Source organism: Corylus avellana, chromosome ca3, assembly GCF_901000735.1.
Source record: "Corylus avellana chromosome ca3, CavTom2PMs-1.0".
In the NCBI taxonomy this organism is placed as follows: domain Eukaryota; kingdom Viridiplantae; phylum Streptophyta; class Magnoliopsida; order Fagales; family Betulaceae; genus Corylus; species Corylus avellana.
In genome coordinates, this window is record NC_081543.1 from 562,880 (window position 1) to 588,629 (window position 25,750).

Consider the following 25,750-nt stretch of genomic DNA (forward strand, 5'->3'; position numbering starts at 1 on the left):
ATATAGTGAGTGTCACAGTCATTAAAAGGTCAAACGTAAGACAATTTGGCTCGAAAAAGACTTAAAGATTATACCCATCCCGTTTACATGTCGAGTCCCCCGTTCAACCAAATTCTCACAACATGTGGCATTTTGAAGAAAAAGTGTGAGAAAGATCAACATTTCATATCAAATCATACAAAATTAAATGACTATGTTAAACCGAAGAACCCATTGTTCGAATAGAGGGTATCTGGTGCAGTGACATATGTCACCTATTCATTCATTAATGATGACTCCTCAAACTAAAATTTCAAAGCAATCTTGCCCCTACAGTTAAATTCCAGATTTCGCACTTGGTGACATATATCACCTATTCATTTTATTAGTTTGTCCAATATCCAATTAGTTTTATATAATTGCCCCCACCAAGAACAAGAAAAAACTAGCCATGCTTGAAAATACTTTGCCTCCCAGAGTCCCAGTACCACAATTATGAGCATGTGGTGACTCTTCTTAAAGAAGACGCATTAATCGCACAGGGCACTCATAGCACAACTTTGGGTCAGCCGCTGGACCATTTCCCTCGAGACCATTTTCTTTGCCTGCATGTGGTCCATTGGTGCACATAGCAATAGCACGTGGATCATTAGTGTCTGCATCCTATCATCTTATGCGCATGGTGCCTCCTCCTAGGCCTAGCACAATTCATATTTCAAAAGCAACATTTTGGAGAAGAGTCCACAGTCCCACACCAGCTTTGTTGACAGTTGCACTAAGATCTTTTTTTTAAAAAAAAAAAAAAAAAAATCTGACAGAACTTATAAAATTGTAATTCAAACTTAAACACAGAATAATTTGTTTTGATACTATAGAAAACTATTACTTATTCTAAAATGATAAAATGATAAAAATGGTAAATTGAATTTACTTATTAGTTCAAAAATCGGAAAATTAAGAAGGTTTTACACACTTCATACAAAAATAACTACAAAAAAGATAAATTAAATGACAGAAATTTTTTTTTGAAAAAAAAAAATCATACACCAAGTTTAATATCGCCCAAGTCAATCTGAGCAGCAATCTCCTCAAGCTGCTTCTTGACGCTCATATCAATCAGCTTGGACCCGGCGCTCCCGTATCTGACGGTGAAGCCGGCCACCAAGCTGGGGTCGATCACGGTCTTGATCCTCACATTCTTAGCCCCGGTCAGCTTCTGCACCTGCTTGGCGATCTGGGCCAAGTGCTGTGACTCCAGCTTCACCACCGAGCTAACCACCGCCAGCTCCGTGTCGGTGAGCTTGTTGTGCACCACCTCGAACTCCGTCACTATCTCGTTGATAAGGTCGATCCTTCGGGAGTCCACCAGGATATTGAGGAAGTTGGTCGTGAAGGGCTGGAGGCCACCCGAGGCCGCAATTTCGTCGAGCGTCTTGCGCTTCTTCTCCACGTCGATGGTGGGGTTCACGAAGTAGTCGTACACCGAAGGGTCGGAGAAGAACTTCTCGATCTTCTCCACGTCGCCGGTGGTGGCTTCGAGGGTGTTGTTGGCCAAGGCCACATCGGCGAGCGCCACGGCGTAGCTGGTGGCTGCTGCGGAAGCCATTCTGGGGCCGCCGCTACAGTTTGTGGCGGAGAATTTGAGTCTGAGGGATGGGAATGTGGTGGAGAAGGAGAGGCTGTGAATGGGTTTGTGGGTTTTGATTGGAATTGGGGTTCGAGCAGACGGTGGGGATTTGGTGGATTGGAGGGAGATGGGGGTGTGTTGGAGGGCAGCCATGGCTAGTTGATTGGCTGCTGCTGCTGGTGATTTGGGTGAGGGGATTGAGGTGGAGGTGGAGGTGGAATTGGGGGGGTTTTGGTGTGGAAATGGACGGATTGGATTATGAGGACCGTATGATCGATGGTTGTTTGGAGTACCGTTGGCCTCTTATCTGCAAAAGATAAGGACTTAAAACGTGGATGCATTCAATTTGTTGGGGGAATTTTGAATTAAGCACGGCCTCAGGTTTTTTTATTTTTTTTTTTTTTTTTGCCAAAAAGTGTGAGGGAGGGAGAGTTCAGAGTCGATAGCTTTCTATTTTTTCATTCAAAATAATAATAATAATAATTTTTTCACGTCTCATAAAACTTTCTTTCTTATGAAATAGGATTTTTAGTCGATTGAATTACCCATGAAGCATTGTTATTTTATGTTATTGGTCTAACTATAATTAACACAATGCTTTATGAAACCAGGGAATAATATAGCAAGAATTAAGAGATAGACACATGTTAAATGTCAAAGTAAGATGTACATCAAATCCTTTGAAAATGATTTGGATCACTACGTCGTCACCCGCAATAGAAGTCTCATTTTTGTCGTATCAATTGTAACATCCGTTTAAAACCCTTAGGCCCATGGACCGGCTTGCTAGTCCAACTAGGCCTAAAGGGAAGCCCAGTGATTGGATGAACAATGAGTTGTTTGTTCTTAAGTCTTGTTTAGAAAGGAAAAGAAAATATACATCGTTTAATTGTGAAGCATAGGGTGATGTGTGAGGATTGAGATTCCCTGCAAAAGGGAGTCGCCAGCCAAAAAACTGGGCCTCCCTTCCTGAGGGGGGCCCCACTGATCAAGGGGTCCTCACATAGCTCCTACACTTTACTTTGCTCCTCCTTTCTCGTACATGCATCCTCCCCTATAATGACAGTAAAAATTATGGGAAAAATTAAATTTGATCCTTATGTATTCATGTGATTTCAAATTAGTCTTTTATGTTTTCAATTTCGATAATTAGATCCTTAAGTATTCTTTTGATTTTAAATAGATCCCTCTATCATTTTACCATCTTATTAATTAATAATATGTCGCATCAAACCAATTAGATAAAAAAAAATTAGAAAAAAAAATATGTCACATCAAACCAATTAATTAATCCCTCATAACTCTTATTTAACACCGACTACTTTAATACCATATAAAATCACCGATGATTCTAATTTCATTTCCTTTTCATTTGCAACACCAAGAACCAAACAAAAGCTCAACATCTTCAATAAAACAGCCACTTAAAACAATACATAAAGTATTTAATTACAGTCAATACATTATAATGGTGTTAGGTGTGTCAATCTGAAATTTTTATGGCATGTGGTAAGATTCTCTTGGTAAAGGACACTAGGATTTTGTAAGATTATGATGGTAATGTGAAAGGCCATAGGAACCCTTCACTTGCTTCAAAGAGGCGCCCATAGGAACCCATAAATGGCCCATTATTTCCTCCATAAATAATTAGAGAAAAAATGCCAGCGTGCATCACTTGCATGTTGAGTGATTTTCCACGTAATTGTTGTGGATTACGTAGTCATATCCATTTTAATCTTCAGCAGCAAGTAACATCCGCATGTCAAACCTTTTGATCTCAACTTCACACATGACACAACAACATCAATGATGTACATATACATATATATGTAATATATTAAATGAATTTAATAATATGAAGATCATTATCAGATGTGAAAAACATCTTAGTATGATAATCCATATGAGTCAGCGGACGACAGACACACCAACATAATCTATCTTATATGCAACTAGGATTTCTTAGGAGGGACCGACATATTAATTAAATAATTTATTTTACTATTTTTATCAATTTATTTTAAAAAATAAATAAATAATAATTTAACGTGTTATTAAAGTATAGGTTTTGAGTTAAATATATATATATATATATATGAATTAACCATTTTCTATGATAATATTAATATATATGTGGATTCATTTTAGTTCATTTTTATCAAAACAAGAGGTCGTCTTAATTTCGTTAAACAAAATATAAATAGTTTAATTAACCAGAAAAGAATTCGATATTTTCTACATCTCTTATGATTACTTCTGTGGCCTTTTCTCACACATGTGAATATGTGATAGTGGTTTGTTCCGTAACAAGAAGGGCTTGCAAGATATGGACAACACGCAAATTGTTATATATGACGTATTTATGAATATTCTTTTTTTTTTTCTTAAACAAACATATGTTTAAAATATATGTCATAATTATGAAATACACTTTAAAAAATATATGCTTTCTTAACCATTTAAAGAAAAATTGATTTTTTTTTTTTTTGTGAATTGGCTTGAGATGATCTCAGAATATGAGGGGTATATTGAACCGTACTGTAGTGTAAATGTACTATATTACTATAAATGCAATTATTCTCTGCACTGATTATATCATCAGTAATATTAATAAGATATGCTTTTTCCTATTTATATACTGTAGCATGCTCAAATATCAACGTCGTTACGTCGCTATTGAATATGTGGAATAATTATTGAGTTTTTTTCTCTTTCATTGGTCTGGGGTCTTTAATCCAGAAGTTCCTCTCGTAATGATCTCATATGAGGGGGGGGCAGACCAGGTCTTTCCCTGACCATATCAATTGGGCAGTTAGAACAAACTCATAAATATTTATCTGACTTCAATTGGGGCACTATACATTCTTCTAGAGGACAAACGTATTTAATAGCTTTACGCTACAGTGCAAAGGAGCTCTCAATCCACAGTAGGATGTACTCGGATCGGGTGAAACGAGGCTGCTTCATGTGAGAGAGCACCCGATTAAAGAGAGTCCGTTTCGAAATTGGACTTTTGGGATCAAGACGTGTCTCTTGTGTCTTGTTATTGGCCACGTGTTTCAATTTTAAGGGGTAGTTCCATGTCTTAATTTTCAATTTGGCTTTAGTGATGGTGTAAAATGAAAAATAACAAAAACCACTTGAAAAATCACATTAGTTTTACTTTTAATATGCTGTAACGCAACTTGCTTCAACACCTAATTATTTGAATAAAATATTTGATGGGGGCAACGTATCCAAGGGCCTTTTGTTCTTTTCCCTCCTAGAACTTATCTAATTAGAGGGCTTTGTCCTTCCAAGTGGTCGAATTTTCTTTCTCTATGTTTCGTGCCGCATGTGAATCTGTGAAGAGGGGTCGAGCTTTAAAGAAAGTTGTCCTTAAATCCAAGAGAAAGTTCATTGAAGTTTCCCAATACAACTTCTTTCTCCGAGTAAGAAAAGAGCCAAATACGGATTGTTCTTTGTGAACTAAGCAAAGTGGGGTTAGTAGATTGTCATAGTATCATGTTTTTTTTTTTTTTTTTGTCTAATTTTAATTGGAACTAAATTAGTTGGAATTTGAACATGTGACCGACCTTCAACAAAAGGGTATTTGTACTCGAAACTAACAAAGGTAGATATGAATAAAAAATACCTAAAAATACAAGACAACTCTCTCTCTCTCTGAAACAAAACCGGCCAAAATGAAACTTACATCAAAGGGCATGGGAGAAAGCGGGCATCCATCCAATCTCCACTTAGAAACATCAAATGACCTTATTTTCGTTTGTTAACAACTTTTAATGAGCAAGTTAGTATCCACCTCGACTGAATGTTGGGACAAACAACAAATACGTATTTCAATTGAAACGGAATCCTTTTATAAAATATTACATATCAATTTTACAGAATATGATAATTGGATGGATTAACTTCAATGTGTTATCCTTTGTATAATTTAATTAGTTTTGGTGAGACTGACTTGTTGCTTAAGTCAGGGAAAGGATGGTACACCTTGAAGCCCAGTGTTGCAAGAATGCAAGGAGATATTGATAAAGACAAAAGTGGACTATAAGAACAAGTTGCCAATTAATCACGACCCGCAATAAAGTTTTTCTATGGTTAGATCTATCGAGATAATTGGTTCAAGATTTTAATACTGACTCAATAATTGGAAGGGATAAGAAATATGGGTCTTTACTCTTATCTTTTACTTTCCAACAAAACACACATTATCAATTCCTTTATGTCCCTTTCCATGTGGATGTTTCATTGTTCATTTTTCCATGCTTAATTTGCACACAAATCCGGTCTTTGTCCCATAACTCTCTCTCTCTCTGTGGCCTCTTCGATAAGATTCAAATAAAACAAAATTTCAAAAAACAAAGATATACTGCCATAATCTTTCTACATCCTTGCACTGATGGGATTTTGCACCATAGCATAAATAGTCGCGGCCCCATTTTTCAGAGACCAAATCCAACAATTTGACCATATACAAACTATCCTCTTTTATTAAGAGGCTCCAAAGTTTTTATCATAAATTTAACTTTTTACTGTGAGAGTTCATTATCGGTAATTAAAAATGCATGGTTGATAAGTCAAATTTTTTTACTCTAGTAACTCTTTTTCTTTCCCCATTTTCTTCCCCTTTGTGCTTTCATTGCTTTTATTACTTGATAAGAATAATTAACAAAATAAAATTCTTCAAAAATCTCAGGACTTCCAAAAATATTTACTCCCAAAGAGAATATCCCAAAAACAATCCCCCATTTATGGTAGACAAATTAATTTCCAAAAAATATCTTTTCCCATTATGTACAGAAACAAAACCTTAATTAGAAATAACAAATGCAAATATCACCCAATTAAATAACACTAAGCATTCTAATTCTTTATCATTAAATTTCCTCCACCATTCCTTCCACAACACCGTCTCCATCACCACCGTCGTCCTCCAACCACCGTTCCATGGGCACGCACTCCGCCTTATGCCGCACCTTCCAATCAAGCGCTTGACACCCACGCGAGCAGTAATTCACCGTTCCACATACCGAGCACCGTCGGAACTCGTGCGGCCTCGTCTCGGGCCGCCCGCAACCACTGTGCGAGCACATCCTCAGCTCCTGACCCAGCTCCCCACGCCCCGACACGAACCACTCCTTCAAGAACCGGTTCACTGGGTGCACCTCTCGCGCCGGCACGTCGCACCCGAAGTCGCTCAGAAGCCCACAGCCCGAACCGCTCACGCACGGATAGGACCGGTGCCACGTCGGCGAGGAGCGGGATCGTAGTACGGATGCTAACTCGCGCGCGTTCGCCTGGACGAGAAGGCGGCGTCCCTGCGTTATGTTCTGGCGCGCTCCATAACCGTCCTGGAGGCAATGACCGAGCTCGCGGAGCGCGTCCACGTGGCCAAGGAAAGCTGCTCGGCCGCACAGAGCCACGCCGGCTCGGAGGTTCTTGTCACTCTTTGAGCCACCGCTGCCGTTGAACTGTATAACCGCCAGCGAGTATAGTGCCTGCGCGTGAGACTTAATCGCCGCCTTGGCCATCAGCGACGCGCCGCTCCCTCGATTTTGTAAACAATAAAATCGGATCTATAGCAAACAAAGAAAGAAAAACTTACGAACATAGAAAAAAAATATATAATAGAAATTGAATTTTATTTTACAGTAATACCACTGCTCACCATGCCGAGAGTATAGGAGGCTTCGACGTTGCCGGCGTCAACGCACCGTTTGAGAAAACGGTGACCGGACTCGGACCAGTTTTTGGCTTTGATAGCGAGCGCTTTTGGTCCGGCTTTGGACAGAACCAGAGGATGTGCACCTAACCGGTTCAGTCTCTTGCATCTGTTTCAGAAATCAACCCAAAAAATTTAGAAAAAAAAAAAAAAAAGCAACAACAACAACAAAAAAATTTTCATTTTTCACCAAAGAAAGAGAAGAGTCTGATGCGTAGGCGTACGTGACGAGAATGCTGACGAGATCGGAGGGGTGAGAAGCGGAGGCGCTGAGCTTGCCGAGGACGAAGACGACGAGATCGTCCGGTAACTCTTCGAAGAGATCGGGTTTCTCAGCGAGCGTGCTTCGAGTTCTTGGCTTTTTCCTCAACATGGTTGGTTTGCGCCTGGCTTTAGCAGCTTCTCGTCATATTCCAAGCGAAGGCGCTCTCTATTTGTACTTATTTGCGTGCGTTTTGGTTATAGCTCCACTCTCCACATCTTGGTGTGTCTCAGTAAAAGGCTACCTTGCAAGGCAGAGTGGCTTTGGCTTTATATGCTAGACGGAATGGGGAGGGGAAGGGCCTCAAGAGACGCGAGCAATAGGTAATGGAGGGGGCCCCACGAATTAACTCTTAAATCCTGAAAATATATCAAATTTAGTTTTTAAATTATAACTTTAACTTTTCATATAATTTCAAATATGTTTTTTTTTTTGTCAACTTATCTTTTAATTAATTAATATGTTACATCATATCAATCGCATATATGTATCAATCGCATATTACATAGAATCGCGACGTTTAATAAACGATTTCGTTTCAATATTATTCATCTTACTTTTTTATTTTTTAACATTTTCTTACTTTTTAAATCACATCAATCACTTTTTATTACTATTCAAATAAAAAAATGACTTCAAAATAATTTTATTTTATTTTTTCATACTAAACATTCTTACTATTTTACTTTTTGAATTTCTTACCAAACAGACTAACTTTTATTTGACATAACTTTTTAAGTATTAAAAGCATTTTTTAAACTCTCTAAAACGCAATTCCAAACAAACTCGTAATACATACCACATATACTTTAAATTACAAATATATTTTAAATAAAAAATATTAAAAAAGTTAAAAGTTAAAAGCTTATTTACTTAAAAATAGAGGCCAACTTTGTTGCATGACACATACAATTGACACGAGAGTTATATGACATTAATTGTTAGGTTTGATATAATATACCACTAATTAATTGGATTGTAATTGTAAGTTGACGGAGTTAATTATTTGAAATTAGCAAAAAACTTAAAAATCTAAAAATTAAATTAAAATCACGTGAAAATCTAACAATAAAATTTCAATTTTTCCTTAATGTTAAATTATTAATTATTTTAAAAGTTTAAACGAATATAAAATAATGAATTTAATTAATATTTTTACCAATCTAATAAAGTTTTGTCAAAATAGTCACTCTTTTTTCTTTTTCTTTTATTTTTTAATAAATGAATATTAAAATAGTCGTCACAACGAAATTGATAACTTTGAATTTTAAGCAAGTAAAGGCCTTTGGTTTGGTTTCCTTTTGTGGTGTTTAGTGTATACCACGGCAAGCGACTGGTCAAAGACTCCGATGGAGGGACCCACGACTAGAATGCCGTTCGACAAAACGACAATGTCAAATGTTTGTTAATACTTTTATTTTGAGAAGACAAATTAAAAGATAAAACAAGAGTTTTAACAATAAAGCCAATTTTATTTAGAGGCGGTTTAGGGTTACGTTTGAGAAATAAAGTTTTTAATTGAATACGGGTTTTTGGATAAAAGCTTTATTTTTAAGTTTTTATCAAAAGTGCGTTTCAGCTATTTTTAGACTTTTGTAACCCTTAAAAGAGCTTTTAATTTATTTTACTAAACGAGTATTTTTTTTCTTTAGATGAACTTTTTTTAGTGTTAAAATCATTTTTAAGCTACTCAAACGCAATCTCAAACAAACTCTTACTAATCAAAAGTAAATATAAAACACTTCTAGAAACGCAAGAATAATTTTAACATTTATATCATATTTTAACATTTTTTTTAATAATAAAAAATCCCTTAAAACAACCATTATAATGTTTTTGATTTTGAATGGTTTGTGGAGTTGTTTGGTTGATATTGTTGGTATGATAGTCGAAATTGGAGTTGATTATTATAAATTCTAGGTAACAAAGACTCTCAAGTGTCAATTAAATTGTTAATCACTATTTCAATCTGATCCATTTATTGAAAATAAACCGTTCTCAAGATATTGTTCATTTATGTTTTCTAATTTGTCTCCAAAATTTTTAATAGATACATCATTTTTTTTTTTTTTTTAACTTATTTCGATTGTGATAATATTTGTTTTTTTTTTTTTTTTTATAGATAATTGCGATAATATCTTTAGGTTCACAAAAGAGTACTTCTTATTTCCTCCGACCTAAGTTGACCGGCATTATAACATACGATGAATATAGAGTTGGTGGTTGCTCCTCCCATCAATGGAGGTGAGGCTATAAATAGCCTTCCCCGGCCATTGGATAGGTTGAGGCATCACAAAAGCAAAATTTGAGTGAGTTTTAGACTCTACCTCTTAGTGGTTTTTTTAGTACTCTTAGAACGTGGTTTTGTGAATATTATTCTAATAGTTATGATGGTTTACTTCACCGTGGGAGAAAAGACAAATTGCTGGAGAATCACTTGGAACAACTAATTTCTCTATGCTATTTTTATTGTCTAACATAATAGAAAAGATTCATTTCGTTGATAAAGAAAGAAAAAAAGGTATAAATATGCTTTTGAACCTAATTATGAGGAGGAATGTTACGGTTCCTTCTGTTGTCTCCTACGTGTATATTATTTTCTAAAAAAAAATTATCACACACCTTATATCGTTTTTAGAAAATAATATTCACATACAATGAGAAAAACACGCAGAGAAACCATATAACTACCTTTTCGGGATGAGGATTCGCGACAATTACCGACTACGGTGAAAAAGTCCATATAAAACAACAGCCGGCTGGTGATCCCAATCCAACTTTTCGACCCCATTTTTAGCAAAACTAACTTTACCTTCAATGAATGAATATATATGATAGCGAGTGCGAGATTCCAATGCGACGGATGACTTGAAGTAGCTTACAGACTTTTGTTGTCGTTGGCCATGTGATGATCACGATATTGGATTAACTAAAATGAGGCAGCTAAAGCCTAAAGCTAATCAATCTAACCGCGTGATTTGGATAACGAAATCCAAACTGGGTTGCATTGTATTTACTTTATTAATTGAGAGACATTGGATTATTAACTGGTAAACGGCATGATAAACATGTTGTTTGACTACAACTGCAAATATTTAATCTGGCGCCGCCTTCAAGAGTGACGGAAACGACAATCCTCCGGAATTGTGCAAGTGGAATTAGGACTGACATTCAAGTTTTACATTGGATAAAAGAAAGCGATATCCACAATGAGCATCAATTAATCTAATGTTAACTGATTAATTAGCTAGACTAAAATAATAATAATAATAATAATTATTATTATAATGTTAACTAAGCTACAAGTGTTATAGCCTCACGATTTTGTAGGTTTAAACATATAATTTTAAACAAAATCATAAAAAGTCAAGTGGAGAGCGCGTTTGAAAAAAATAACGGTTTGAAAAAGGTGGAAAAATCACATTTTTTGTGCAGAAGATATCGTGGTGTGAAGACTAAATCACGTTTTCATTAACTACCAATACACTATTTTTCAGATTTTACCGAACGCTTAATTGTAATTTTAGAAATCTCATTTCCATTAACTGCATTTTGAAATTGCTATTTTCTTTCAAACAACACGTTTTGAAAACTGCTAAAACAAACACACGCATTGTAATACCTTTGTCCCACACCTGGAAGACAGAGTTCCACATTGATTCCTTATTAAGAACATATTTGAGATTGCGTTTGAGAAATAGAGTTTTTATGTTAAAAAGTATTTTTGTCAAAATTGCGTTTTGACTATTTTTAAGCTTTTTGAACCCTTAAAAGCGCTTTCAAGTTTTTTTGTACCAAACGAGTATTTTTTTTTTTCTTCAAACGGACTTTTTGAATGTTAAACATACTTTTAAGCCTCTTAAACGCATACCCAAATAGGCCATAAGTGATACGGAGTTTTATAACTGATTGTGTAGGGAGTTCCAATCATTTTAAAGTTATAATTCAAATATAGCTAGCGCTTTCCTTAGTTTCTTACACATTATTATTCAATAGTTTTATTGATGGTGGAATTGGTTTGAGGGTTTATTAATTTTCATCAACAACTAACAACTAATAAAAATAGTTCCATCTTGTTTTCTTCCTCGAATCAATAAAAGATTGCACCCCACATGCTTCCCACTTGCACTTGCACTTGCTTGCACGGATGGGCACTCACTTCATAATTTCTGAATGCAGTTTGCCAAAAGGTTTGGGGTTTAAACAAGGTAGGTAGTACAACAACTCATAATAAATGTGGGATGCCAATGCCATCCTCCTTTCTCCTTATAATAAACTTTCAATATTATATATCTCTACGCATAACCCAAGTTGAGATCTCAGAGAGAATTTTGTAAATCAAGCTATGCTTGATATTTATGTGGTGGGGACGTAAAAAATAAATAAATAATTCATACACATTTGAATTTATATGGGGAATGTAGGTTTGGATAAGGTTTAAATATGTGGATTTGGTGGAACACAAATCTTTTCCTCTTCCCCTTCCCACCAGAAACAGATGACTCCCCTCGGTTTGGTAGAGAACGAGTGCGGCATTCCTGCTAGATGCCACGCCTATCGTTTAAATCATTTTTCCTTTGCTTTCTTTATTTTATTTTCTTTAAACTGGTGGAACACGTGTCCAAAGTTCATCGGTCATATTTCTTGAAGTCCGAATAATAAACTTCGGACCGGTGTAACGCATTTCCATTGTACAAATTGGCCGGTTAAACTTTTCTTTTATAATTTTTTTTATATATATATTTTCTCTAGTATTGGTACATGTGTATAGATGACATGGAAGGATAATTTGAATTTCTTAAGCAAAAAATATGATTTGTTGATTTAATTCATTAATGGTTGAGTACTTGTTAATCATATACTCTTATGGCCTGTTTGAGTGTGCGTTTGAGGAGTTTAAAAGTGCGTTTAACACTCAAAAAGTCTGTTTGAAGAAAAAAAAATTATTTAGAAGAAAAAAAAAATTGAAAACTTTTTTAAGGGTCCAAAAAACACTTTTGGCCAAAACACACTTTTATACTCTTCGGGCCTGTTTGAGTGCATTAATTGAGAAGCATAAAAATGCGTTTAACACTTAAAAAATATGTTTTAAGGGTCCAAAAAGCACTTTTGGCCAAAACGCATTTTTGGCAAAAACTTAAAAACGAAGCTTTTTAACTTAAAAACTCTATTTCTCAAACACAATCACAAACATGCTCGATCTTAATCATTTCACTAATTACAAACAGTCATATCAGTTTGTAAGAAAATTGTAGTACCCCAAATACAATTATTATCCCAGTGCAGCAATTTCCTGATTGATGAGTTTTATAAATATATATAAACGTTTAATTAATTAGAAATATGGAGTAAGTAAGTATAGTGATGGAGAACTAATTAATTAACGTGAAACATGATGACAACCACCCATGTTGTGCAAGTGAGAAACGTTCCAACGTTGCTTATTGCAGAGGCAGAAACTAGAAAAGCAGGGATCATCGGCCATATGATCCATCATATGCAACCAAAAAAGTTGAATCATGAAATGCTTTTTTTCAACATAAGAATTAATTAGAGATTGGTCGGTACCTAACTGGTCTATTACAAATACAAGCATGATTGTCACTTTTTTTCTGTTCTATTTCTTAATCCCCATAAGCAAATTAATCAATGGTGCGCAAAAGGTACCACAAACATCTCACTTGTTGAACTTGCTAATTAGGAAATTAAAGCGTGAAAATGACTGATGTTAATTAAAGATACTGTGTAGTCACTAATCAACCCCACACCCTCATGCTTTGTTTACTAATTTTGTGATAGATGACCCCACCGGCATTCGTACATATCCATTTGGTTTAGCGTTTTTAAAACGCACAGTTCGAAAAATAGCAAATAGTGTAAATGTTGTTGTGGAGGTGGTGGGGTTGGCAGTAGGGTTTGAACTAAATGAAGCCACATGGAAGCTAGGACTAGTTATAGGCATAGGTCTATATGATCTTATGTTAAATTATTACTTATTTTAAAATTTTAAGTTGATAGAAAATGTAATTGAGAAAAATATGACTTCAAGAAAACGTAATTAAGCGTTTGATAAATTCACGGTTTGCCATTTAAAATTGTGCGTTTTTTTAAAACGGACCCGTTTGTTTATGGTTTAAAAATATGGATTTTTTCACCTTTTCAAACCGTTATTCTTTCAAGAGCCTTCATAAACGTAATATTTTATGTGATTTTGTTTAAAAATATATTTTTAGCTTGCGAAATTGCAATATCAATCGCACCCAATTTTATTTTGCTTAAGAGATCCGCGAGAGAGAGAGAGAGAGAGAGAGAGAGATGGATGGGGAGGTCCAAAACGTATGGTATCAGAATGTACATGTGATTACTCCTCAGAGGAATAATTACAGTACTAATTGCTTCCACATGCATGCTTGGATAAACTTGAAAGAAGCTAAAGGAAGATAGCGTACGAGACACACAAGATGGATAGAGTCACCACAATAATTTCAAACAATGCTCACTGCTTTAAGATTTACCAAACTGATCCACTATTTCAAGCACAACTTTTCGTGGCTGCTGAGGGATCGATGATAAGACCAGGAACAACATTGACAAGGTCGTGGAAACAGTGATGGGCCAACTTTTATGCAACAAATATAATTATGGTACATCTCTCCTACTGAAGTATATGACCACATGCATCAGCTTTGCTGTAGATTGGCATTATCCAACTAATAATATGCTGCTCTTGCTTCTCATGCTGAAGCATAGTAATGAAAGCAATTACATGATTTCCATGGCCCAGCTTCTTCAAATTGATTGCCAAAAAGCACATCCATCTATCTGCGTGTGCATGGTAAGGCCCTTCTACAATAATTGATGGTACGTGCCACGCTATCACTTTGATCACGCTTGAACTAAATACAGTGAACTGATCAGAGCAGGTGAAAGAAACAGGGAAGCTCAACTGGCTTGCTGGCCTCATCTTGGTCAGCTAAAAGGTATTCTGTCAAATCCCTACACATGTACTGTATGTCGGGGTAGTCACTAGTCAGCAACGCAGAACTACAGGAAAATAAGAAAAACAAACCGCAAAGTTTTTCTTTAAATTGAATAGGAGAAGTTACATGTATTTTATTTTTTTTTTAATAATACGTGAGATGTATATAAGTTTTTAATAAAATTTATTTTAATTTTGTCTATCTTTTTAAAAAAAATGTGCATTTCATATATTTAAATGGCACATGTCACTTTTATTGATTAAGTTGAAGGAAATTCTTCCAACCTAATTAATTTGAAAGAAAACTTTGTTCAAAACCAAAATGAAAAATGAAATTTCACTTGCCCTTCAACTACCCGGCTTGTTTGATGTCTCTCTCAAATTTTAAAAAATTGTAACGTGAGTGTATGATATATCAACCCCTTCAATTACCCTTTGATTAGGATTTAGCGAAAAAATTCTAATGAAAAAAAAATACCCACAGCCCGCCAACTAGCCAAAGGTCATCTTTTTTTTTTTTTTTTTTAGTTTTTTCATATTTTGGATTTTATTTTAATCACAATTAATGGTATATTTGTATTTTATAAATTTTATAAGGTATAAGTGACATTTCACTTGTTAACAAAAAAATCCTATTATTATATGGAGTAATTGAAACATCAACATTGTAAAATTTTAAAGTTCGAAAGAATATTGAAAAAGTCGTGATAATTTAAAAGGGTAAATAAAGAATTCCCTCCCACCCCCAAAAAACCTATAATAAATTGATCATCTTTGGCCAAAAATGAATCAAACAGTTTGGTATAAATCATAGAAGATTTGACTCCAGTTTAGCGTGCTTGTTGAGATTGAGATACGTGTTTTATAATAAAATAAAAAACCACATATCCTAATCCAACGGGTTTAATTTGATGAAGAACCCAACCTGAATACCATTAGGAATAATCAAGAATATTGTCATTTTCAAAATTGGACTTTCAAACAAAAAATGTTCTTTGATTCCGCATGCTTATCCGACAGGTTCCCGAGCAAGAAAAAAAAGCATAAAAACTCATGGACCAAAGCACCCTGAGGCCTAAGTAGTGAAATCATACATAAAAGTCCGCTTGTCTAGTGGAAAGCAACTGAAATATCTCTATGTAACGATCGATAGTTCATATAATACGACACGGTTAGATCATACATAAGTTAAAAAGATGGCTGTCTTGTCTTACATCTATAGTACACTCGACAGATTTAGCTGGATTCTCTCCCTCGAGATATTTATATATATAAATATTTTGCTGATGTGGCATTATATCACTTATTGTTTTTTTTTTTTTTTTTAATATGAACTAATTCGAAAATTGTTTATTACAGTCATATTTAGTAAAGGGAAAAATCAAGCATAGAGGAATACTGTCACCTCACCTCAGTAAGATGGATAGTGTACTAAATAATATTTTTCATTCTCTATTACTCCGGTCATGACTTTCAAATTAATCTATGTATTTTATTTTTTGTTTGAATAATGTTATTTAGTAAACTTTTATCGTATATTGTAAGGTAATATAAACTGAAAAACTTATTAACCCTTAATATTTTTCTAAAGTAAATAGACAATTCAATATAAACAAAACGTAGAGGCATTAGCAAATATAAAGATATTTTATTTATTTGATTGGTATTTACTAAAAATAATAATAGATGCTTGCCTTTATTGGTTATTGCCTCCCTGCCCCCTACCCCACTTTTCTTATAAAAATGAGATTATTTATTATACAAATAATAAAGTCAGTAAAATCAAAGATATATAATCCTACAAGAACACTTCCTAGTTGTAGAGGTAGGCCTCTAGGGCTTCTACTATTCTCTTTCATCCAAGAAATTAGGGGTTAGGGAAAGAATAAAATATGAAGGCTAAAATAGTAGAATATATTAGCATTGATTTAGAGAGAGTTTGACAGGCATTGACATTGGTATTTACTGTTTAGGGTTGGGAGAGTGTGAGGCCTGTAATATTCTTTATGGAAGGGTGGGTAGCCTATCCAACTCTTTGTTCCCTGTGAATATTGCAAAGGCTGGACCTATTGCAAGTTGGGAGTGAAAGTGCTTAAAGGATCTGAATTTTCTTTGATTGTGGGATCCACGTGATTTTGGAAAATAGATTGGTGGCGTATAGAAAGCGAAAATTTTGTGATAAGATTTGAAAGTCATGAAAAAGGAAAATCTAGATTTAGGACCATGTGTGGGAGAGAATGAGATGCTTTCCCTATCTCAATATATTATCCTTTCAAATATATATGTATATATTTTTTATAAAAAAAAAATATATGATGAGACTTCTAGCCACCTCTCTTTAATTAAATTAGAGTAATGACACTTATAGTTTGTTTGAGATTATGTTACGAAACTTAAAAAATAATTTTAGTACATAAAAAATTGTGTCCAACAAAAAGTTTGTCAATTTGGTATATATATATATATATATATATATATATATATATATTGACTTTTTGCTCTAAAAAATATGTCAAAACATACTTTTGAAAAAAAGTTAAAAAAAATGATTTTTTTTTTCTTTTTTTAAAAAAGAATAAGCTAATTCAGGCTTTAAAAGCTATATTTTCAACCCAATTTGATGACATGAAGTCCTCAAGGGATAGTTCAATCAAATGAGAATCACGCATTAGAAACGGAGGTCACTAGTTCAAACTCTCCTTCCTCTTCTCTTGTGCGGACTTATCAAACAAAAAAAAAATAAAATGATGTGACACTGAAGAAGATTATCTATTAAATCAACTCTTATATATATATATGGGTGATTTTCACTGTCACGTCATTCTAATTATGTGGTAGCTGTATAACATTCTACTAAATAACATTACTCGTTATAAACATAATATGAATTAGTCATATTATCATATTTATAATTTTGCATCTCAAAACCTTTATTATGGTTTTTAAATTAATTATTTTAATATTCGTATTTGATATAAAATATATTATTATTATTATTATTTTAAAATTAAAAAAAATCTTATGTTTAACCTTTTATTTTAGGCCTCAATTTTTATTTAGCCGCCCCGATTAGACTTATCCTACGGAACTAAATACAACTTTCTCATAAACAAAACTTTAACTAATGCTTACAATGATATGGATTGACTGTAATTTTTTTTTTATCGAATTGGATGGTCCTAAAGTCTGGTGTGGGGCCATCAGCCTCGTACATTTCAAAGTGCAAGGCCTACTAAGCTTATGGCGTGTTTGAGATTGCATTTGAGGGGCTTAAAAGTGCTTTTAATACTAAAAAAATTGTCAAAAAGCATTTTTGGTAAAAATTTAAAAATAAAGCTTTTTGCCCAAAAATATTTTTTGACTTAAAAGCTCTATTTCTCAAGCGTCATTCCAAACAAACTCTTAGACAGATTGGCCCCATGCCTACCCTTTTTGTAAAACTGTCCAAATTGGCTATAGCTTTATCAACAAATTGCAACTAATTCCAATCCTTTTTAATTTATACAATTTTCACTACCTTTAAATTTCACTTATTCTCATGAATTATTACTCATTTTGCAATGTTCTCATAAAGTTTAAAACATCTCAATTTAGTATATCAAATTTTTAATTTTTTTCAATGTCTCCCATCCATTAAGATTTTTCGTTAAATCTCAACAAAATTTTCAAAATACCCCCAATTTTATTTAATTTAATTAATTTATTTATTTTTTGCAAATATCATTAAATTTGAACCAAAAACTTAATATTTATAAATTTTTTTTCCTAAAACAAATTGGATTATTTTGAAAATGTTAACACCGGTCAGTTAGGAATTAACAGCAAATTCTAATGGAGGAGGGGTGACATTGAAAACAGTTGAAATATAAATACACTAAATTGAGAGAAATTAAACTTTAAGGAGGACATTGCAAAAGTAGTGACAATTCAAGAGGATTAAATGAAGTTTTCCCTTAAATAAACTTTCGATGAGAATAACTTCAAGAGTAATGCTAGAAGTCACTCTTATGTCCCTCTTGTACCACTCTAAAAATAATATGGCTTCTAAAATTAGTATTGGACTTATGATTGATCATTATTGAATTTTGATCAAATGATGATTTTAAAAGCCACCTCATTTCTAAAGTGAAACAAAATGGACATAAGAGTGACTTATAGAATTACTCCAAGTTCAAACTATTATAGCATTTGCATCTTCTTATTAAGTTATAATAATACTTGTATTTTAAAAAGACTCATTTATTTATTATTTTTATTTTTCTAATCAAAGCGGGAGAGTGAGAAAATGGGAAATTAAAAAGACTCATTTGAACACATGAGACTGGGATCGATATGTATTGGGCCTTACAATAGCCCATTTCATAGTTGGGCTTTCATCTCCAAACCTTACCCAATATCAGAAAGCCTAGCCCGGATAGCTTTATAATGGGCCTTACCAACAAACACTAACCAAAAAAAAAAGAAAAAAAAAACACAAGGGGGGAAAAACCTCAAAATGTCTGATGACTGAAAGAATCTCCGTTTGCTTTCGATTTGGCAAAATTCCACAACAAAAAGCTTAAGCAAGGGAAGAGCGAGAGAGAGAGACAAAGTGACAGGCAATGGAGGTAGAACTGAAAGAGTTGCTGCATGATCTCGAATCTCTCAACCAATCGCTCCACGATCCTTCTCATCGTGCTTCAATCGATAAGGTATTTCGGATTCATATACATACGTAAGTACATAATTATGTACAGATGGATGCACGTATGCATGTTTGTGTATGAGAATTTATGAATGTTAGAATTTGTGGACCTTTGTTTGAATCTGGATTTTATGTTTTCAGTCTGACTACTCGAATAAGATAGAATCGGGGCGGATTCGGATTTGAAGTTTAGCTTTGATGGCGTAGAAATCTATGTTCTTATCGTTAATGATAATATTAAGGTGTTAACTGAAAAATTAAGAACATGAAAATTTGGCTAGCTTTGTGAATTTTAGTTCTTAAAATTAAGTCCAATTGATTTGTGATAATAGATCAATGTAGAACTGAAACGGCATTTGTTACCTTTTTTGTGTGCTTATGCTTGGTTGCCGAGAAAATTATGCAATAAGAGAGTAAAAGCTATTGTTTCACGTACATTACCTTGTGCTGGTTAGGAAAAATATGATGACTTGTTGGTTTGGCTTTCTCGGTTCCAAAAAGATGGGATTGAAGTTCCGGAAATATATATATATATATATATAGGGTTATTTTATGGTTCTACTAACAATGTTTTATTTTCTTAACATTTTTTTGTGACATTTTGAACCTTGCCTATGATTTATATGAATGTGTTTTGTAGCTACGATTGCGTGTAGAACATCTCACAAGTATGGAAAGATCCGGACCTGCTCGGCGTTTAAAAGTCAAGGTATCTGTCTTTTGTGTTTTGCACACTCTTAGTTGATGATTATATTACTGATTCATACATGAATTGTCATGGTGGCAGGATATGAGCGCCGAGGTGGTAGATAGCAATCCCTATAGTAGGCTAATGGCACTTCAGAGGATGGGAATTGTAGAGAACTATGAAAGAATAAGGGACTTCTCGGTTGCCATAGTTGTCTGTATTTATCTCCTCTTTCAACGTTTCTTTTGTTGCTATAGAATGGAAGTCTATTGTACAATATTACACATTTTTATGTGATATGCATATGTCGCACATGTGAATTAGTGTTTTAGAAAACTAATTCAAAAATGGGACCACTTTCCCCTCCCCTCAAACCTACAGTTACTTTTGTTGTTTCAGTGCAATAATGTTGGATGTTCTTGATAATTGTTTTTTTTTTTTTTTTGGATAAGTAATTTTTTGTCCCCAAAGAGAAGGGGAATTGGGGATTTGAACTAGTGACCTTCGCTTTATGAGGCGTGGTCTCCAGCCGATTGAGCTACCTTTTAAGGGCAAATTTTACATTCTTAACACAAAAGAATTGAAAGTTGCATACACTTTCTATCTTTTGACAACTCCTTATGTTTCTCCTTTAGTGATTAGTTATCATGATTTTCTTGCTCTTTTTGCCCTACTTTCTAGGTGGCTTCTCTTGTATACTCTCTGTGTACTTAGAGTCACCTTACGCTTTTAATGATATTTCGATTAATTATAAAAAAAAAATTTAAAAAAAAAAGAATTGAAAGTTGCAAGTGATTTTTATAATTTTTCAATGCATATGTTTATGTTTTTGCTAATATACTCTGGGTTATGAAAGTAATGTGATACGTGTGCATCAAATTGTTGTTCTTTTAGTATTTGAAACTAAATCTCGAAATTGTTACTGCAAACTCCCATCACTTTGTTTGCAGCGAAAGGATGAGGCTACCTCACTGGTAGTGATGGTAGTGTGGCTAAATACTCAGCATGGGCCCACTGGGTGAAATTGTATACTCTGATTTACTGGCATCTTTAGGGTGTTAATAGCAAACCCAAGTCTGGTTGAGTCAAGTTGTTTTTGGTCCTCTTCTTCCATATGCCCAACTTATATATTTATTTGTAATATGTAAAATACTTTACAATCATCAACACCTTCAGTAGGGTTGCACTGATTTTCGTTTATTGATCACAGGGAATAGGTGGTGTAGGAAGTGTTGCAGCTGAGATGCTGACAAGGTGTGGTATAGGTCGCCTTTTGTTATATGATTATGACAAAGTGGAGTTAGCAAACATGAATAGGTTATTCTTTCGTCCGGAACAGGTTTTTGTCCACATAAATCTTATTCTTGATTCCGTGTTTTAAATTTTTATCATATTGTTTCCTCATTTCTGGATATTACATGCTTCAAAAGTCAAGTGACAAAGGTTTTAAACTTCCATCTTCCTAACTGTTATATGGACCAAAGATGATTATATTTTTCTAGCATAAGAAAGTTCTTTTAGTGAAGGAACACATAATCTTGCTAGTAATGGATGTAATGCAATTTGCCTTTTCAGGCTGGTATGACAAAGACAGATGCTGCTGTGCAGACCCTCTCAGATATAAATCCTGATGTTGTCCTTGAGGTAAACACTTTTATTGGATTTTTATTACTACGTGACTTCATTACATATGTCAAGTTATATTTGAATTCTCTATCTGCATATTTGAGGAATAGTTCATCATTGCTAGCATGGCTGCATGGGATCCTTGAATGAACTTATGGATTCAAACACATCTTTTACAAATGAGAAATGCTACATGTAATCCCAAGTGCCCACTCCCTGACGTGGTAATGAAAATTACCATGAATTTGGATAGATCCAAAATCCAATGGTAATTTTCATTACCAAGTCAAGGAGTGTACATTTGGACGTGCATGTAGCATTTCTCATTACAAATTGGCCATCCTTGGTCCATATAATTTATTGGAGCTCATAATTGAAGTTTTATCATGAACTTAGGCTTTGAACTCGTCTGTTACTGGTTGCCCATCCTTAACATGTCATAAATATAAAACCCAATGGTTTGAAGTTGATTAATTTTGGCTAGCTTTCCTAATTTTGATTCACATATGACATGTTAATTTGAAATTGCCATGCTTAGATAGGATAAGTATACAGATGCATAAAACAGTCCTTGAGATTTTGGATTTACGAATTTAGCAAGAGCTTCTATGTAGGAGAATCTACCTAAACACTTCTGCAATGAAGGCACTACACTTTTGCTCTCTTTTTTCTCATACCCTATCCTAAGGTTTAGTCTGGCTTCATCTTTTATGAATAGGCTGTGACCATATATCCATGCTAAATCAAATAATTAGAGACCCTTATCATATCTTACACTTTAACAGCCCCTTTTACAGAAAAATTTGATGTCAAGTTCATTCTTATTTTCTGTATTTGTTGTTTGATATAATGTATATTGCCATAAAATGATGAGTTTAGCTGGAATAAAAACTCAGAACTTCATAACTTCAATTCTGTTACATATGACAAAGAAGTCATAGGACTTACATGAGGAGACTAGATCAAATTTTGGAGAAGTTAAGAGATGGAAATGTATTTATAATATGTATGGCTGCTCTTGTGGTTTGACACAGTTAAAAAATCTCCTTACCATGTTCTATTAGTGCTTCCCTCATGCTGATCAGTTCATCCTGTGTTTTAGAGCTATACACTGAACATTACAACAGTGCAAGGTTTTGAGACTTTTATGTCAAGTTTGAAAAATAAGTCATTTCGTCCAAGTAAAGAAGGTATTGGAGTGGACCTGGTGTTAAGCTGTGTGGATAATTATGAAGCAAGGATGGTTGTTAATCAGGTAATCAGACTTTAACACAGGAGTCTTATTATTGTTTGAAATTCAGAGGTTTATCTCTCTCTCTCTCTCTCTCTCTCTCTCTCTCATATTTCATATCTAACTTTATTATTGGTTATACAGGCTTGCAATGAACTGAGTCAGACATGGATGGAGTCTGGTAAGTAGAATTATGGGCTAATGCAAGATTTGAAGTTTTGTATGTGTAGATGTCCATTGATTTACTTTGTAAGGAAATTTACTTGAAAAACATAAATTTGGCCAGGTGTATCTGAGGACGCTGTTTCAGGTCATATTCAGTTGTTGATACCTGGTGAAACTGCCTGTTTTGCATGTGCACCTCCCCTGGTATGTTCTTTCATTTATCTGAACTTGGATGAGAGTGCAGGGTTCTCAATTTACTATATGAAGATGTCGTTATGTAAAGTATTTCTGTTTGGGTGTTTCAAAATCTGTTTTTATATAGCTGGTGAGTTGGATGTTGAAGGATTCTATTTTGATCATACTTGCTTGTCTACTTTCAATAAAAATAGAAGTCGTATCCTCTATAAATGTAATGTCTTTCTCCTTTTGTTGTTCAGGTAGTAGCATCAGGAGTAGATGAACGTACACTGAAGCGTGAAGGGGTTTGTGCTGCGTCTTTACCTACCACCATGGTACAAGTTATCCTTTTCCCACTATTTACCTATCAAAAAAAAAAAAAAAAAAGTTTTCTTTTCCAACATTCTATCAACTGCACTTCTTGGGTAGCTTAATCCTTTGAATAACATGTTTTCACGTTTAACATGTTTGATGAGCTGGATTGTAATTTTTCTCAATCATAAAATTCATAACATTGTCATTGCATGAAATTGAGCTAATTTGATGGGTTGGATTGATTTCCGTATAATACTATAAGGACACAATAATGACAGTAATTTGTTAGTGGTTGATTGAGTTGTGGACATGCTCTGGACTGTATTGTGTGCTGTGTACGTTATTATTCTTACAGCTGTATTTCCTTTATGGCAAATTTTGTTTGGTTTTGTAGGGAGTTGTTGCTGGGCTTCTTGTCCAGAACACACTTAAATTCTTGCTGAAGTTTGGAAATGTGTCCCCGTACTTGGTAAGTCCTTACATTAACTTCCTCTCTCTCTCTCTCTCTCTCTATATATATATGCTGACTTGCACATAGCAGAGGCAACCTACTGTAGGTTAAGGTCACTACCTACATTTGTTGTAAAATCAGGCAACATACTGATCTCGTGCCTTGGCTTTGCTTGCTTCCAGGGATATAATTCTCTTAAAGACTACTTCCCAACCATGGAAATGAAGCCGAACCCTCAGTGTTCAAATGTAGCTTGTCTAGTACGACAGGTAGCATAATTCAACTTTATTCTACCCATGGTTCGCCAAAGTTCATGTTATGAAACATACACATATCATGTTATAAGTTTCACTTCTGATGGTGGAAATGATATGTTCTGTTTGCAGCAAGAGTACATTCTTGCAAAGCCAGCTAGGGATGCTGCACTTAAAGCAAAGATGGAAGCTGAATCCTTATCAGTTGAAGAAGGCCCACTTCATGCTGACAATGAATGGAGCATCAGGTGCTTCTCTTGAAATTCGTTTTTGTTTTGTTATAATTATAAATGGTGAAATGTTTCACAGTACTTGTAAGAAAAAGAAAAAAAAATGAAGAGTACTGAATTACATAAATTTTAGAGTAAAAGATTGATGCCTCTTGATGCTGATTATAATTGGGGTCAACGCATATTCTTAATTAAATGCTGAATTGCTGATACCCTTTGCTGGGCTTGTACTAATTACTCTGCCTTTCGTTGATTCTTAGCTGTCAGGTTTAGTGATATCTTTTCTTTGTTGATTTTTCAGTGTCCTAGATGATAATGAGCTGAATAGCATGGATGCAACTAGTTCTGGTAAGTCATCATTTTATGTTTCAACTTATCGAGATAGTCTGTGGTCCATATTTGCTAAGTTGCTATCGAACACTATCCCCTTTTCTTGTGTTGTTTGATTAAAGAAGGCAGGCCTTTCTTTTGCGATACCATTTACTCAATTGTTTAGGGGGGGCCGTGTTGTGCACTAGTGCCAGGAAAGCAGGCATGGCACCGCTTCACAGGTTCTGTAGATTTGCATTATGCTAAAATGCCCAACACACTTTTAACACATTGGTCCCCTAGTTTGGTTTAAGGATCTTATCGCATCTGTGGGGATTCAGTCCACAGCTGATAATCCCTTGGTATATATCCCGCTTTACCTCCTAACTTTTTATGTTGCATCTATCTCTGCTCATTTTGTCGTTTGTTTTATCCGATATTAGCTATTCTTTTCTTTGATCTGCAGACATGAAAAAGGGGATTTTTTTTTTCCTTCTTTTTTTTTGACAAAAGACCTTGAGCCTTGAATTTTGGCGGGATTCAGATATTATGTCATGCTAGCAACCAACTAAAGCCTGCTTGTTCGTTTTTGTCTGATTTTTTTCTCTAACGTGGGCTTTCACTTCAGATGCTCTTCCAGAAGGTCTTGTTCGCGAGCTCCCAAGTGCAGACGAGCCTCAGAGAATGGTGCCTCATGACGCACCACTTGTTTCTATTGATGATCTAGACGACCTTCGGAGGCAACTTGATGCTCTTAATTCTACTTAACGTTCACCAACAGCTCTCCCCTCCCCAAAAAAACTAATTCCTTAGCAAGTCAAAGGTATTTATTGCCTCCATTGATCTAACAACCCTTTGGGGGTGTCGGGGAAATAGTACTGATACTATTACCATTTGAGATAAGTGTTGTAGGTCATGTCCTACGCTGTGGGCTATGTTTAAATTTTTGTACTAGGCTTGGACTGGGAGCTCAAAAGCCTGGCCTGGAATACGCTCCAAGATTTCTGGAGGAAAAGAGAGATGATTTAGGGTTTTTGGGATTTCATAT

At 34.6% G+C, this 25,750-nt stretch overlaps 3 protein-coding genes across 4 annotated transcripts; 1 reads left to right on the forward strand and 2 right to left on the reverse strand.

The window, feature by feature from the left end:
• Positions 1–896: 896 nt before the first annotated feature.
• Positions 897–1,880, reverse strand: LOC132175861 (ATP synthase subunit delta, chloroplastic-like). Its single transcript, XM_059587936.1, has one exon. It carries the CDS (start codon positions 1,757–1,759, stop codon positions 1,019–1,021), a length of 741 nt encoding a protein of 246 aa, XP_059443919.1. The 5' UTR covers positions 1,760–1,880; the 3' UTR covers positions 897–1,018.
• A 4,496-nt stretch (positions 1,881–6,376) lies between these two features.
• LOC132175860 (F-box protein At1g67340-like) lies at positions 6,377–7,843 on the reverse strand. Its single transcript, XM_059587935.1, has 3 exons — positions 7,556–7,843; positions 7,278–7,440; positions 6,377–7,185 (listed from the first exon to the last, which is right to left on the reverse strand). Exons 1-3 carry the CDS (start codon positions 7,702–7,704, stop codon positions 6,487–6,489), a joined length of 1,011 nt encoding a protein of 336 aa, XP_059443918.1. The 5' UTR covers positions 7,705–7,843; the 3' UTR covers positions 6,377–6,486.
• An 11,201-nt stretch (positions 7,844–19,044) lies between these two features.
• LOC132175524 (ubiquitin-like modifier-activating enzyme 5) lies at positions 19,045–25,666 on the forward strand. Of its 2 annotated transcripts, XR_009439435.1 has the most exons (15): positions 19,045–19,263; positions 19,897–19,965; positions 20,044–20,157; positions 21,155–21,283; positions 21,520–21,588; positions 22,673–22,825; positions 22,946–22,982; positions 23,088–23,170; positions 23,404–23,478; positions 23,853–23,927; positions 24,092–24,178; positions 24,296–24,411; positions 24,695–24,741; positions 25,331–25,525; positions 25,607–25,666. XR_009439435.1 is itself a non-coding variant. In XM_059587494.1 (14 exons), exons 1-14 carry the CDS (start codon positions 19,174–19,176, stop codon positions 25,468–25,470), a joined length of 1,284 nt encoding a protein of 427 aa, XP_059443477.1. In that variant the 5' UTR covers positions 19,045–19,173; the 3' UTR covers positions 25,471–25,666. The 2 variants fall into 2 exon arrangements, 1 of the variants encoding a protein (XP_059443477.1); XM_059587494.1 differs by having other exon boundaries at positions 25,331–25,666.
• Positions 25,667–25,750: the final 84 nt, after the last annotated feature.